Genomic DNA, 16,833 nt, shown 5'->3' on the forward strand with positions numbered 1-16,833 from the left:
GTACTTCATTGGCAGTTCTGTCAAAATTGAGTTCCCATGTATATGAATTGGCTGTTCTGTCCTTTCTGGCCCACTGCTCTGTTTGTCTTTCCCTAGTGTTTTCTTTCTCTTCACCAAAACCATATTGTCTTAATTAAGACAGCTTTATAGTAATGTTTGATATTTATTAAGTCATGTTCCTCTACAATAGTTTTGTTTGCTGGGAGTCTAAGCGATTTTTTGGCCTTTGGCTTCTTCATATAAATTTTAGAATTGGCTGATTAAGTTTTATAGAAATCCAGTTGTGATAGGGGTACCTTGATAACTCAGTTGGTTAAGTGTCCGACTCTTGGTTTTGGCTCAGGTCATGATCTCACAGTTCATGAGTTCGAGCCCTGCATTGGGCTCTGTACTGCCAGTACAGAGCCTGTTTGGGATTCTCTCTCTCCTTCTCTCTCTGCCCCACCCCTCTCACTCAAAATAAATAAATAAACCTAAAAAAAAAATTCCAGTTGGGATATCAATTTGTACTGCATTGACTCTGATCAGTTTGGGGAAGATTGCTGTTTAACTTTTTTTAATGTTTTTGTTTTGAGGGAGAAAGAGAGAAACAGTGTGAGTGGCGGAGGGCCAGAGAGAGAGAGGGAGATACAGAATCCAAAGCAGGCTCCAGGCTTTGAGCTGACAGCACAGAGCCCGACACAGGGCTGGAACCCACGAGCTATGAGATCATGACCTGAGCTGAAGTTGGAAGCTTAACTGACTGAGCCACCCAAATGCCCCTAGTTTTGTTTAGTGGTTAACTTAGAAATTTTGGGCACATATTGGGGTGCCTGGGTGACTTAGGAAATCATCTGACATAAAGATGTTCTTTAGTTGTTTTTTTTTTTTTTTTTAACTTTTTCCCTAAAGTTTTTTATTTAGAGAACGAGCATGAGTATGTGGGCGAGGGGCAGAGAAAGAGGCAGAGAATCCCAAGCAGGGCTCAATCTCACAAATTGTGAGATCATGGCCTGAGCTGCAGATTAAGAATTGGACACTTATGCAACTGAGCCACCCAGACGCCCCTTATTTTTTAAATTTTAAGTAGGCCCACACCCAACATGGGTCTTGAACTCAGGGCCCTGAGATCAAGAGTCAACAAGCTCTACCAACTAAGCCAGTCAGGTACCACAAGATGTTCTTTAGACACTGGTAAGTTAAGATATGTTAAAATTTATTATTTTTTAATTTCTTTTTAATTTTTTTATTAAAAAAATTTTTTTAATGTTCATTTGAGAAAGACAGAGAACAAGCAGGGGAGGGGCAGAGAGAGAGGGAGACACAGAATCCAAAGCAGGCTCCAGGCTCTGAGCTGTCAGCACAGAGCCCGACACGGGGCTGCAACCCACGAGCTGTGAGATCATGACCTGAGCTGAAGTCGGGATCTTAACCTACTGAGTCACCCAGGCGCCCCTAGTTTTCTTTAGTGATTACCATAGAAATTTTAACATATTGGGGTGCTTGGGTGGCTTAGTTGGTTAAGCATCTGACATAAAGATGCTGAATAGTATAAGGAACTAGGCTCTTCCAACTGATTAAATTATTTATATTGTCAAATGTTTTAATTCTATCCCCCCCCTTTTTTTTTTTTTTTTTACTATTTTTTTTTACGTTTTTTATTTATTTTTTGGGACAGAGAGAGACATAGCATGAACGGGGGAGGGGCAGAGAGAGAGGGAGACACAGAATCGGAAACAGGCTCCAGGCTCCGAGCCATCAGCCCAGAGCCTGACGCGGGGCTCGAACTCATGGACCGTGAGATCGTGACCTGGCTGAAGTCGGACGCTTAACCGACTGCGCCACCCAGGCGCCCCATATCCCCCCTTTTTTAAATTTTTTATTTTTTTTGAGTGAGCAAGCATGCAAGGGAGAAGGGTAGAGGGAGGGAGAGGGAGAGAGAAAGAATCCTAAGCAGCTCAGTGTGGAGCCAGACATAGGGCTTGATCCCATGATGCTGGGATCATGACCTGAGCCGAAATCAAGAGTCAAATGCTCAACCGACTGAACCACCCAGGCGCCCCTACCCTTTGTTTAACCCCTACAACGTTTTTCTTATTTTCTATATTTGAATGTTAGTTTAGGTTGTCCACATGTTTGCCACTTTGTTTGTTCACTGTTTTTATGTCTTAAAACTTCTACCTTGGAATCACTTTCCTTCAGATGGAAGTACATATTTTAATGAATTTCTGGAAGGTTTGGTTTTTGGTTTTTTGAAAATGTTTTGATTTGCTCCCATTGTGAAAGATAATTTTCTTTCAGGTGAGATAGTCTGCTGTCTTCTGGTTTATATTGTTGCTATTGAATAATCATTTGGTAATAAGACTGCTGTTCTTGGTAGATAATCTTTTATCTCAAACTGTTTCTTACATATTCTCTTTGTTTTTAATGCTCTGCAGTTTTGATATAATTGTCTGGGGTTTCTTTTTATTCTCCTTGAGACTCTTTGGGCTTCTGAATAATGCTTGCATTTGCCAGTTTTGAAAATTTCTTAGCCTTAAGAAATTTGTTGTTGTTGTTTTAAGTAAGCTCTATGCCCAACGTGAGGCTTGAATTTACAACCCCGAGATCAAGGGTTGCATTCTCTACCAACTAAGCCACCCAGGTGCCCCCTTTAGGTCTTCAATTACTGCCTTTTCTCAGTACTTTCTACTTTTTCCTTCTACAACTCTGGTTAGATACCTATTAAACCTCTCACTTATCTTCTTGGCATATCTTATACTTTCCCACGTTGTCTTTCTTGATAGCATTCTCCACAATCTCTTTTCATATCTTTTAGTCCAGTAATTTTCTTTTCAGAGATATTTATTCTAGCCATAATATGACTTAATTTTAAATATTAGGGTTTTTTTTTTTGTTCCAGAAGTACTTTTTCCTTTTAAATCTACCTGTCATTTTGTGGTTTTGTTTCTCACTATCTTACCTCCTTTCTGTAATATACCTGTCATCTATGTAATATATGAATCTTTGCAGGTGTGATATTTTCCCCCTAACATTTTTATGTTTGTAATGGAAATTTACAACAATTGCATGACTGATTTTCCTGACTCTCTGATCCTGGAAATAGCCCTCTTTACATGTTTTCTTTTTATTTAGTTTTGTATTTAGGTGAAATTCACATAACATACAAGTATCCATTTTATAGTATACAGTTTAGTGGTACTTAGTGTATTCACAGTGTTATGCTGTTTTATTATTTTTGACATTTGGGTCATTTTCCTTGGAATTCTACTTAGGGATTCTGAAGGCCTGGTTGAAGATTGTTCTCTAGGCCAGGTCTGTGTTTGCTTCTGCCAAGAGCACTGCCAAACCAAAGCCACCTTAAAGTAGGTTTATAGATGGTATGTTTTATAGAGTCACCTTAGTAATGTGCATGTGAGCCACACAGCTGTGGGAAGGCTGACTTGTGGTTATAGTTCCTCGGGAAAATGTTTTTTCTTTTCTTTTCTCTTCTTTTCTTTTCTTTTCTTTCCTTTCCTTTCCTTTTCTTCTCTTTTCTTTTCTTTTCTTTTCTTTTCTTTTCTTTTCTTTTCTTTCTTTTCCTTTCTTTTCTATGTCAGGATCCAAGTCAGGCCATTTTCTTTGCAGTACTCAAGAATGGGAGTGTTGCTTCTACTTTTTCTTATTTTGAGGGCATGGTCCTAGAGTTCCCAGGACTTTGCAGTGCAGAACCTTTTAGACTTCCATCTTGACCAGCGATAGGCTTGGTCTCGTCTCCCCCCATTCTTTGAGTGTCAAAGCTCATGGTCATCTGGGCTCAGCAGAGGTTCTCTGGTAAAATAAGTGTCAGTGGCTCAGCACACTCCTCTTGGTTCCCAGTTTGACTTGATTTTAGCTTCTGAAGATTACTTTCCTTCTTTCCCAGATCATCACTGCATCCCAAAATGTTTTCAATATTCAGAACATTATTTTTCACCTGGTAATTTGATCATGATAACCAGTCTTCCACAGAGCTTGATGTCCTGTGATTGTCTCCTTTTTTCTGTTTTTCCTCCCTGATTCTGAGCTTTTTAAAGGCAGGTGCTGGGTCTAAATCATCATGTCCCCAAGTGCCCCCACTGAGCCAGAGTCATGGAGGATTTTGACATTTTTGGATAATGGAGTCTTGTTTATAGAACTGCTGCTTTCCTCCCTTTCCCTTCTACCTCTGATTTCCCTTCACAGAGTGTTGTGCTTTGTAGTGACAAACAGAGCAGACTAAGCATTTTCTGCTCCCCAGAGTGGAGAGCCCAGTTCAGGATTTTTTTTAAAGGATCTTCAGAAATCCCTGGCTGCATCTGTAACAGTCAGAAGTGGAAGACCATCAGTTTCAGAGTTGGAGAAATCTAAATCTAGATTCAAAAGCCAGCGATGCTACCACTAACTGCAAATTTGAGTAAATGACTTTACTTCTCCGAGCTAAAGTTTCCTTTGAATTAGGATTTGTGGGCCTCTCGTAAGGATTCATACATATAAGCACCATAAACTTAAAGTGCTTAATATGCAGTAATTGTACTTGAGATGATGGGAACACTATCAGCAATAAGGCTAGGGGTAGCAGTGAGAAAGGGTAATGTCAGGCAGGAACGCCATGGTGATCTTGGTTGGGAACCAGAATGTGTTGGCCACAAAGATTCTGAGAATTGTGGTTTCTTGTAAAGCCATTGCAACTTGCATCCAGGTGGTTGAGCTCTGCCAAGACTACTAAGGACCTGCTGATCCTGGTGGGTTGTCTGACTCAGTATTGGTGATTCTGGGCAAGGTCTTTGTGAAAATAAGTTTCAGTTGGGGTTCTAAGAGCCCTAGTTCTGGGATGTGGGAACAAAGCTAAAGAGGTACCTAATACACTGAGCCTGTTAGGCCAGGGAGAGGCTGGAGATTTCTGTTGCAGAAACTGTTATCCAGGGTTGGGACTGTCCAAGTATTCAGTGCTCCTGGGCCTGGGGGCTCCATCCTGTCTTTGGGATGCACCCATGATTGAGGAGCTCAGTGTCTTCCAGGTTGTAGAACAAAGATCTGCCTGGGGCATGTCAGAACAGGCCCTTCTGAGTTCATATCTGCTGGGAAAGCTGTTTCCTCTAAACACATTATGTACAGTTGGATTCTCTGGGGTTCTGGAAGGCAAGGTTTTGTTATTCTTCCTCAAATCAAGAAAGGCAGACTTTGTATGTGTGTGTGTGAGAGAGAGAGAGAGAAGAGCTGTCACTAGCAGGAAGATTAGAACAGGAGAGGGGAGGAAAATTTATTCTCTGTCTTTGAGGACTCTGAAGTCAGTCCCGTGACTCAAGACCGCTTTTGCTTCTTCCTCCGTTGCCTTCTTAAGTTATGCATTTCTGTAGGATCAACCTGAGAAACAAATGATCTGTTTTTACAACCCTAAAGCTATTATTTATGTGAATTGCTGTTTCTCCCCTCCTTCATTGAATGCATTTTCATTTTAAAAGATTTGAGCAGTGGATTTCTTTTTCCTGAAACTTAGTGCTTTCCTGAGCCCCTCCAAAGAACTTACTTGTTATCCATTCCAGTGAGTGATGCTACCAAAGGCTGCTGTCCCATAAGTGTTCCTCTGTTTTACAGGTGTTTCAATATTCATTCAGCAAACCACTTAGCATTCCTTATGTGCATATCCTTTCACCAGGAATACTGATGGAGTAGAAATCCTTGCTGAAAATATTATACCTTCCTTGTTAAAGTGGGCTTTTTTTTTTTTTTTTTTCAACGTTTTTAATTTATTTTTGGGACAGAGAGAGACAGAGCATGAACGGGGGAGGGGCAGAGAGAGAGGGAGACACAGAATCGGAAACAGGCTCCAGGCTCCGAGCCATCAGCCCAGAGCCTGACGCGGGGCTCGAACTCACGGACCGCGAGATCGTGACCTGGCTGAAGTCGGACGCTTAACCGACTGCGCCACCCAGGCGCCCCAAAGTGGGCTTTTCATGAAGTGGTTAAGTAGGAACCCATGTTGCAAACTCGATTTTCTAATTAGACAAGAAGGTAATTGATGTTGATTTGTTACAGTATTTTCCCAAATCTGTAACTCTCTGAGATTTAATTTTAAGACTGGGGTTATGATAGAGATATGATAGATTGAGTGTATGGAGTTACGTGATATTCCAAGAAGTCTGTGCCATGTAGACACCAATAAGTCAGTCCATTTTGAACTTACGTAGCGTATGCTTATCTTGGGTTGTTTCATTCTGAGTCTGGATCTTCCTCCATTAGTTCTGTCAGATCAGGAACAAGGAAAGTATAGGAACAGTACAACCAGATGTATAAATTATTGAGAAGTAAAGACTCATACTGCAAAAGAACTTTAGAGAACTTATGCAGCCTAGTACCCCAGAGTGAGAACATTGAATGTATAAGATGGGTTGTCATATAGCCAGTAAAAATGATGTCTATTTTAGAATTTTTCATGACATGGAAAAGTGATTAGGTTTTAATATTCTGGCATTTTTATGAACGTGAGTTTTTAAGAAATTATTAAATCACCAAGTTATATTCAAATCCTACTTTCAGAAATACACATTTTTAAAATTTTATTTATTTTGAGAGAGTGCAGGGGAGGGGCAGAGAAAGAAGGAGAGAAAGAATCCCAAGCAGGCTTCACGCTGTCAGTGCAGAGCCCCACATGGGACTGGAACTCACGAATCATGAGATCATGACCTGAGCCAAAATCAAGAGTCGGACACTTAACTGACCTAAATTGAGTGCTTAACCAGGTGCTCCAGGAAATAGAAATTTTATAAAATATTTTTGAATGATTCAGACTTTTAAGAAGTATTTCTTTATTGGGAGAAGGAGAATACTGGGGAAGGAGATAGTCACAAGTGTCGTGTGGTGAACACAGTGTGCCGTGTATTTGTATGTGTATATAGTTTAATTGGGAAACACCAGTCATATGAACTTTGGTTATTCCCAAACCTGGGGAGATAATGGAAGGAGATAGTGTCAAGAGGTTACTTATGTAGTTACAGTCATGGTCAAGCATGATGTGTGCACCAAGAATGCTGTATGCTCTGATCACTCTTGTTTCCACACTGAACCACCTGTATTAAAGGGCCCAGCACAGCCTGTTACCTTACTAATGTTGTCACCTTACTAAATTTCTTTTTCCATTTTTTTAATTCCATTGTAAATATTTTGTCCATTATTTTCACAAATAGTGTATTTATCTGTGGTTTTAGGGCTTCAAGTTTAAAGATGTGGCCATTTACTTCTCTCAAAAGGAGTGGGAATGCTTGCACCCTTCTCAGAAGGGTTTGTACCGAGATGTAATGTTGGAGAATTATAACAACCTGATCTCACTGGGTAAGTTTTTGAGCCCCCTAAAATTCAGAATTGGACTTCTGGAATTTTATGTTCTCTTAAGAATTTCTCATGAGTGCTTTACACATTGCCTGGCTGAATTGATGCTTCTTGCTTCACAAGGAAAGGATTATCCCATATGAAGTTAGAAATTGGCTGCTCCGTTGGACAACTTTTATCTTTTTTGTACCTGTGACTTATACCCCTTTTGTTGACTCTTAACCTATTTACTCTTCCTTGAAAATCATGGACTGATTTTAATTCCGGTACACGCCTAACATAACTTTGTCGTCCCCCCACCCCGCCCCGACCTTTTTTTTTTGAGCAGGACTTTCTGATTCTAAGCCAAATGTGATCTCCTTATTGGAGCAGGGGAAGGAGCCCTGGATGGTTAACAGTAAGGAAACAAAAGAATGGTGCCCAGGTGAGTAATAGTGACTCCTATTGGGAAGACTGTGGCAGGTGGTCACCTAGGGAGCCTATGAGAAGGCATCACATCTCAGTTATTAGTAGGAAAGCTCACTGAAAAGGCCTGAGATCTGGAGAAGGAAGGATGTTTCAGCACAAAGCCTCAAATTTTCACTCCAGTTATCACTGTTGCTACCCTTCCTCATATTTGCCTCTGATTAAAGTGTACTGTTCAGTGGTTTTTTAGTATATTCAGAGTTTGCATCTGTGACAACAGTCTAATTTTAGAACCTTTCATCACCCCAAAATGAAACCCCATACCCATAAGCAATCAATCCCCACACCCGGCCCTCACCCTTTATTTCTGTAAGGTTGGTTGTGATATCCCTCTTTTATTCCTGATATCAGTATTAGTCTTTCTTTTTTTCTAGCTAAAAGTTTGCCAGTTTTGTTGATCTTTTTCAAAGAACCAGCTTAAAGTTATGTTGATTTCCCTATTTTTCTTCTTTTGTTTTGTTCATTTCCATTCTAATCGTTATTATTATCTTCCTTCTGGTATCTTTGGGTTTACTTGACTCTGTCTAGTTCCAAAATCTGATTTGAGATATTTCTTGTTTTTTGTTTTTTTAATATAGGCATATAAGCTGCAAATTTCCCTTTAGGATCTGTTTTAACTGTATCCCATAAGTTTTGGTATATTAAGTTTTCCTTTCACCCAACTTGAAAGTATTTTCTAATTTCTCTTGTGATTTCTTCTTTGACCCTTTGGTTATTTAAAAGTGTGTTTTCTGTTTCCTTGTTGATCTTCTGGCTAGTTGAGCTATCCATTATTGAAAGTAGAGCACTGAAGTCCTCAATTTGTTGAATTGTCTGTTTTTTTCTTCAGTTCTGTTTTTGCTTCATGTATTTTGGGCCTCTGTTATTAGACATACATACTTATAACTGTTACCATTTCTTTTTAGCTTTTTATTTCAAAATAATTTAAGACTCAGAAGGAATTACAAAAATACCACAGAGAGTTCCCTTGTACCCTTCACCCAGCTTTCCCTAATGATAACATCTTACCTAATCTTAGTACACTGTCAAAACCAGGAAATTGATGTTGGCACAATAGTAGTAACAAAACTATAGATAGACCTAATTCAGAATTCACTGATGTTCACATACACTCATTTTTTAATTTTAATTTTTATTATTCTTTTAGGTTACTGTGATTTTATGATGTGTATATTTATATAACCACTACCACAATTGGGATACAGAAACCTCAGCATTTTAAATATTTTTAAAAACATTTTTTAATGTTTATTTATTTTTGAGAGAGAGAGAGAGAGAGAGACAGCATGAGAGGGGGAGGGGCAGAGAGAGAGAGGGAGACACAGAATCTGAAACAGGCTCCAGGCTCTGAGCTGTGAGCACAGAACCCAACATGGGGCTCGAACTCAGGAACGAAGAGATCATGACCTAGGCTGAAGTCAGATGCTCAACCAACTGAGCCACCCAGGCACCCCTAAATATTTTTTATAAAACATTTTGAAGCAATGCTATAATGTTTAGGTGAAAAAAGCATGGTACTTAACTTTTAGAGTCAGTGCTATTTCGGTTGTATAAAAAGGATTCTAGAAAACAATGGAAGGAACTAAAAGATAACAATGAATAACCTAGGAAGTAGCTAGGGTTAGGAAGGATGCTAGGCCTGCTGGAATTATTCTCACAGGGCATGAGAATGACCTTGTAGGGCAAAATAAGGGATTGTCTTATTAATAGGCCCCTTCTGGAAATAGTGTGTTTGGTAGAGAGGGGCCAAGTGTGATTATAGTTTAACACTTGGGGCTCTTTCTGGGCATTTCCTTGAATCATAAACCTTGAATTAATGGGCAGTGTTCAGACAAGGAAGAGCCAGTCTTACCAGGAGCCTGGACTTAAGGGCTGATTTAAATTCTTAATCACTGATAACGCTATAAGTTTTCTTTTTTAGAAACTTGGCCTGTGCAATGGCCAGAGAAATGAATGTCTTTTTAGGGGAGATGGTTATAGGTAAGGCACTGCTGTGAGAGAAGATTTGGGGCAATATTATCAGACTGGTAAGACTTTTCAGATTGTGACACATGATATGAAGCTGGAAGGATGAGTAGTAGAATCCAGGAAGTGTGGTGGGAATGCTATACCAGGTAGAGGAATCTCTTCATTGAAGGCACCAAGGAGAGAAAGCCTTGGGTGGGTGTCCTGGAATACCTGAATGGAGGTCTACGTCATGCAGGGCTTCCTCACCAAGTCTAGGAGTTTAGAGTTTTTTCCTTGAGGACACTTGGCAGCCATTGGAGGTTGTAAACAAGATAGGGACATGATTGGACTGGATGTCCTTTAGGGATTGAATCAGAGGGTTCGTGAGTAAAAATGGTAAAACTTGCTAGGAGGCTGTTGGGAAGTCAAGATGATTTTGCATTGTGCTAGGATGAGACCATGGAGTAGGGAAAATGGAGAGATTAAAGATCAATGTAGGGGAATGATTCTGTAGTATGAAGAGTGATTGTGCAGGGTAGGAACAATGGGAGCATCCTTGATGGATATTACTTTTTGATTTGAACGTTCCTTTAAGGTCCAAATTTTTTATTCCAACCCATGCTTTTTACAGTTTTCCCTTTCTACCAGATTGTTTTTATAAAATATTTAAAATAACAGCATCTTCTGACACCTGATGTCTGGAACTTTCCATACAGCATAAAATGCCAACATTATTTTACCAGCCTATATAGACCTTAGTTTTAGTGCCCTTCTCTGAAGGACAGCCTTATAGCATTCCCCAGTGTAAGTGGTATTTTCATTCGATTGCAGATATAGACCATACATTAATCACAGAACAATTTTTTCTTACCAGTTGTTCTAGGTTTATCTCTCTAGATTTCCCAACTGTTTGTCTTTTCTGCAACTTGCTTTTGGCTGGTCCAACTACCCTGGACCTTAGCAAGAGCAAAGGGACTATCCCAAGCAACAGGGTGCCTGTACACAGCTCTGACAACTTACCCGAGCATCTCCCTTTGTCTCAGCCTCCTTGGTTTCCGAGTAGCTAAGTAACGGTCCAGTGTCATACAACTAGCAAATTGTGGGACTAGCATTCACAACCAGGCAGTCTGACTCTGTGTTCTTTGTCACAACACATTACGACTTCATATAAATGGTTGCCATAGTATCCTCAGTTTCCATTAGAATTTTTTCAGAATTACATGAAAGATTTTCATTGTTGTGTAAAGCTATCAGTCTTGTAGGGTACTGGTATAAGACATGTACAGATACACTGATGATGCTGGCTTGTTTGTGCCTTACCGCCATGTACTTGGGAAGTGCTGTAGAGAAGGCAGTGAAGCTGGGAAGGAGCAGAGGCCAGAAGACATTCCCCGCATCTGTTAAATAAAACATGGAGTGATTACTCTCATTCTCACTCTTCTAATGTCATTATCTGCAGCATGTTTCCCTTTATTTCCACTGGAGTATCCTTTAGTATTTAGTTAACATTAATTGAACTATGTGCTAGGGATTGATTATATAATGGTGAGTGAAATATGTATTATGCTGGTTCTGGGCCACCTTGGGAGAAATTATCCCGGTAGATAAACCGATGAACTAATGTGCAATTCCAGAATTGAGGAAAAGATTATGAAGGCAAAGAACAGGGTACTTGACAGAAAATAAAGATATTTACAATGAAAGAAACTGGCCATGAAGGAAATCTGGAGCAGAGCATTCATTGGAGATGAGCATTTCCTAAAAGTCTAAGATGAGAATGTAATTGGTATGATATAGGGGTCCAGTGGAGGCCAGTAGAGTAGGTACTGGTGAGTGAACGGGAGAGCATCTTAAAATGACAGTGAATAGGGAAGTAGGGTCCAGATAATGCAGAGTTCTGCGGGTCTGGTAAGGAATTTTGTATTTTATTGTAAGCACAGATGGGGTGTACTGTATTTAAACTGTACTGTATACAAACACACTTTGAGTAGCCTCTGAATCACTGAGAGAGATTAATAAAAATGCCAGTGGTCTTTCATTCATCAAAGACTATTTACTCTGTGCAGGTACAGTGAAGGGCAGACAGTACAGAAGTAAACAAAGTATAATATCTGTGGAGTTTAGAGGTATATATACTGATGTCTGCAAGGTGGATGGATGGAGAGATAGAAGGATATGTGATAAGGCAAGTAGAGCCAGATATTTATTGTAGAATCTAAGTTTTGGGGATATGGGAGTTCACTGTCCCAATTCTTTTAATTTTTCTTTATATTTGAAAGTTCTCATGATGATGTCGGAGAAATAGATAAAATGGCATGTGATGATAAGTACATTGCAAAAAATAAGTAGAGTGATGAGGGACCTGATTTGTAAAGAGTGGTCTCAAGTTTGAGTAGAGGTCAAAATGGAGTAATTGAACAAGCCATATTAATATCTTAGGGAAAATATTTGCAGACAGAGATTCTGAAGGAGGGGTGTGCTTCACAGGTTTGAAGACCATCCCGTTGGTCAGGGAGTGGAGCAAAGTGTGCTAAAGAGAGGAGATCAGCAATGAGGTCAGACAGAGGTAGTGCAAGACAGGTTCAGGGAAGGTTTTGTAGACCTCATAAGAACTTTGACTTTTGCTCTGCTCAACAGGGAAATCCAGTGGAGAATTTTAGGCAGAAGAAAGGCCTGATCTAACTTACTTAACAAGAACACTTTGGCTACTGTATGGGATATAGGACAGCAACAGTGGAAGTAGGGAGACCTACACTTCGAGAAGTGTATTAGCTTTGGTGAGAAGATGGCTTTGGACAAGGTGGTAGAGATGCTGATAGAAGGAGTCAAAACCTGGATATATTTTGAAGCTAGAGATGAGAGGACTTGCTGTTAGATATAATGTCCTATGCCTTTAGATTTCTCGTTTAGTTGGTCTTAGGCAATTCCTGAATGTCATATTTGTAATGATCCTTTGCTAATTCTGATTTTCGCCAGGGGTGAAGAACTACTTCTTCACAAATTCCCCTCATTTTCTCTATTCTCATCCCCTCCCCCCAATCTGGGGTGTTTTGTTTTGTTTTGTTTTGTTAGTTTCACTGCTGTGTTTCACTATTTAAATTATTCACTATTTTTAGTTTGTCATTTCTACCTTAGAACTTTCATGTCTCCTGCCACATGAAAATACATCCTATTTTCTTTCTTGTTATCTTACAGATTGGGAGTCCAGAGGAGAAACCAATAATTTATTTCCAAAGACAGACAGTTATGAAATTAAATCATTGCAACTGAAGATAAAAAGAGTTGAAAGCTCTCACCTTGAGTGCACTAGGGTCAGAGATGACAGAGAAATGAAATGCCACTTGGAGAAACAACAGGAGGGACATTTCAGACAAGCCATAATAACCTCTGGAGAAGAGTCTGCTTCTGTTCAGTGCACAGTTCATGGAGTACTACAGACAATTTATACTAGAGCAAAAACCAATGAATGCAACGGATGTAAGGAAGCTGTCAGGTGCCAGTCACACCATAGTCAACATGAAAGAAGTCCTAATAAGGAAAAAGACTCTAAATGTGGAGAATGTGGAAAAGCCTTTAATAGTAGGTCAGACTTAATGAAGCATCAGAGAATTCATGAAAGCAAAAAAAGTAAAGAAAGTAAGAAATGTGCCTACATCCATGGCTCTGAAGTTACTAAACCTCAGAGAATTAATACTGGTGAGAAATCTCATAAATGTAAAGAATGTGGGAAAGCCTTTCATTCTGGCTCACAACTTCGTAAACATCAAAAGATCCACATAGGTGAGAAACCCTATAAATGTAAGGAGTGTAGGAAGGCCTTTCCATCTACTTCACAACTTAATTTACATCAGAGAATTCATACAGATGAGAAATACTATGAATGTAAAGAATGTGGGAAAGCCTTTACCCGACCCTCACACCTCCTTCGACATCAGAGAATCCATACTGGTGAGAAACCCCACAAATGTAAGGAATGTGGGAAAGCTTTTCGTTACGACACGCAACTTAGTCTTCATCAGATAACTCATACTGGTGAAAGACGCTATGAATGTAAGGAATGTGGGAAGGTATATAGTTGTGCCTCACAACTGAGTCTACATCAAAGAATTCATACTGGTGAGAAACCTCATAAATGTAAGGAATGTGGGAAAGCTTTTATCTCTGATTCACATCTTCTTCGACATCAGAGTGTTCATACTGGTGAGAAACCGTATAAATGTAAGCAGTGTGGGAAAGCCTTTCGTCGTGGCTCAGAACTTACTCGACATCAGAGAGCTCACACTGGTGAGAAACCTTATAAATGTGAGGAATGTAAAATGGCCTTTACTTGTAGCACAGAACTTATTCGACATCAGAAAGTTCACACGGGTGAGAGACCCCATAAATGTAAGGAATGTGGGAAGGCTTTTATTCGAAAGTCAGAACTTACTCATCACGAGAGAAGTCATAGTGGTGAAAAGCCCTATAAGTGTAAGCAATGCGGGAAGGCCTTTGGTCGTGGCTCAGAACTTAATCGACACCAGAAAATTCATACTGGTGAGAAACCTTACAAATGTAAGCAATGTGGGAAGGCCTTTATTCGTGGCTCACACCTTAGTAAACATCAAAGAATTCATACAGGACAGAGGAGTGAATGAAGACATGTGGGAAGGCTCAAAATTTTATTGATATCTGCAAAGTCCTACTAGTTAAACACAAACCTACCGCCTGATTTTAAGAGATGTGGGAAAGCATTTGAGGATAACTTAATATCAGAGTTCATACTGTGGATACAAGGCCTTTTTTTGAGGGCCAGAATTTATTTGACATGTTACTGCTATTTGATAAATGTTAGTGGTTGGGAGTGTTCTATTTATGTTTCAAAATTTATTGGACCATCAGTGTTCAATTAATGTAAAAGTGATAAAACTTCATGGATGTGAGGAAAGTGGGAAGGCTTTGGAAGGCAGTTAATGTGTCAGTGACAGTCTCACAGACATTTCTCAGCATCAGGATCATTTTTACCCTGTGGGAAATCAGAGGATTCTTAATATAAATGTCATATATATAGGAGACAAATTTGCTTTAGCTTAAGTTACTCATCTGGTAATTCATGCTTGGGAAAGGCTATAATAATGTTAAAAATGCAGCAGGTTATTCTATCCCACTCAAATCTTGTTAAATATTTGCAAGCTTAACCTCTAAAAATAACCTGAACTGAATCATAGTGGGACAGGACTTAACCAGTGCTCAGTCTTTACTTGCCTTCACCATTTTAACTCATTTCTTATGGGCCAATGACTTAACTAGGTCTAAATTTTCTCACTTAAAAATTAGCAATATTAGCACCATCTTGTTAGCATTGTCAAGATTAAATAATTACATGATATCCCTTAGAATACTGTGTGGCTCATATCGAAAGTGTGTTAAATAAGAGCTGCTTTTATTACTTTATTTTTATACTTGTGGATGGAGATCGTATGAGAGGAAGGCCTTATGTGTGCAGTGAATATAGGAACATCTAACGTCATCTTTTTATTGAATGTCAGGTAATTCCTTCTGGAGAAAAATTAAAAACTGAAGTTTTCATTCTCCTTGCCTTCTTGCTTCACTAGGGGAAAGGAAATCAAGGCAAATTACAATTAGAAATGAATGACAGAGTGGGGCGCCTGGGTGGCTCGGTCGGTTGAGCGTCCGACTTCGGCTCAGGTCACGATCTCACGGTCTGTGGGTTCGAGCCCCGCGTCGGGCTCTGTGCTGACAGCTCAGAGCCTGGAGCCTGTTTCCGATTCTGTGTCTCCCTCTCTCTCTGACCCTCCCCCGTTCATGCTCTGTCTCTCTCTGTCTCAAAAGTAAATAAACGTTAAAAAAAATTAAAAAAAAAAAAAAAAAAGAAATGAATGACAGAGGGACAACTACGCATTAACATTTGTAGGATGAAACAAAGCTATACCCAGGAAAATAACTTCTTTCAATATGGGTAGAAAATGGGAGATGATTAATGGCCAGGATTCATTGTCAGTACTTGGTGCACTGCCTGTTCTAATAGGTCCCCTGTAAACACACGTAGAAATCAGAGGAATGAGGGAGTGAATAAATATTCATCTCTGGTGTGTAGAAAAGCTCTAACAAAGTAAGTGCAAAGCAAAACAAACCAAAAACCTTGAAAACTTTTGAAATGGTAAAGTAAAAAACCCTCAAGCATCATGAATGAGAGGATATGTAACTACAAAAATGGAATTATAAAGAAATAAGGCAATACAGTTGTGGCAGACACTGTTGGTTACCTACCCACTGGTGTTAGCCATTTTCCCTTTGCCAGGACTGCCCATCTGAAGTCTAGCTCTTGCTGTTCTAGTTTGCTTAATAATTGGACATATATATAACAGTCCTGGCCATAGAAGATCTGAGCAAAAGTTATACGTAGCCTTTATGTTAAATTTTCTTTCCTAACAAAGTAGGAGGAAATGGTCCTCTTATACCCAGGATGCATGTCTATATGTGTAATACCTGGAACCGTGGCCATTTTGCTACCACATGAGTAAGAGGCCGAGATTGGCACAGGGGATAGATTGGAATTACCTGCATCCTTGACATTGTTGAGCTGATGAAACAATGTGGAACTGCCCTGTTCCTGGACTTTGAGTAAAATGAGAAACTTCATGCATATCAGTTTTAAGTTTATACTCACTTTTTTATGATCTATCAGAGTCCTAGAAAAAAATATTTTCGTATGTATATACACATATTTATTCACCTTTAATTTAGTAAATTGGGGAAATGTTTATATTCGGCTTCTTTTTGTGGTATATCTGAAATTGTAGTAAAGCATTATTTTCTTAAATATTTTTTAGACATGTATATACATATATTCTACTTTGAATTAGTAAGACATGGGAAATTTTTTTTTTTACATTCAGCATTTTATAGTGTGTGTTTATGTTCATCTTTTTAAAGCATGTCTGAAATCCTGAAAGATATTTTCCTGAATAAAGAATCAATAAACTGATTCCTCTCATATCAGAATATCTAACAGATAAAATCTTCTAAGTGTTCAAGGTACAAAGAGTCACAGCTGTGAGGCTAGCATAACGCTTTTAAGAAATTTGGAGGGGTGCCTGGGTTGCTCAGTTGGTT

At 39.3% G+C, this 16,833-nt stretch overlaps 1 protein-coding gene across 1 annotated transcript in view; it reads left to right on the forward strand.

Moving 5' to 3' along the window:
• Nucleotides 1-16,522, forward strand: part of LOC125915979 (zinc finger protein 568) — a 158,324-nt gene extending 141,802 nt beyond the window's left edge. Inside the window, exon 7 of the mRNA XM_049622104.1 lies at nt 13,423-16,522. Coding sequence (XP_049478061.1) covers nt 13,423-14,354 — 932 coding nt within the window. The 3' untranslated portion in view covers nt 14,355-16,522. The remainder of the gene's footprint in view (nt 1-13,422) is intronic.
• The last annotated feature ends 311 nt before the right edge of the window (nt 16,523-16,833 follow it).

Source organism: Panthera uncia (genome assembly GCF_023721935.1).
Source record: "Panthera uncia isolate 11264 chromosome E2 unlocalized genomic scaffold, Puncia_PCG_1.0 HiC_scaffold_19, whole genome shotgun sequence".
Classification (NCBI taxonomy): Eukaryota; Metazoa; Chordata; class Mammalia; order Carnivora; family Felidae; genus Panthera; species Panthera uncia.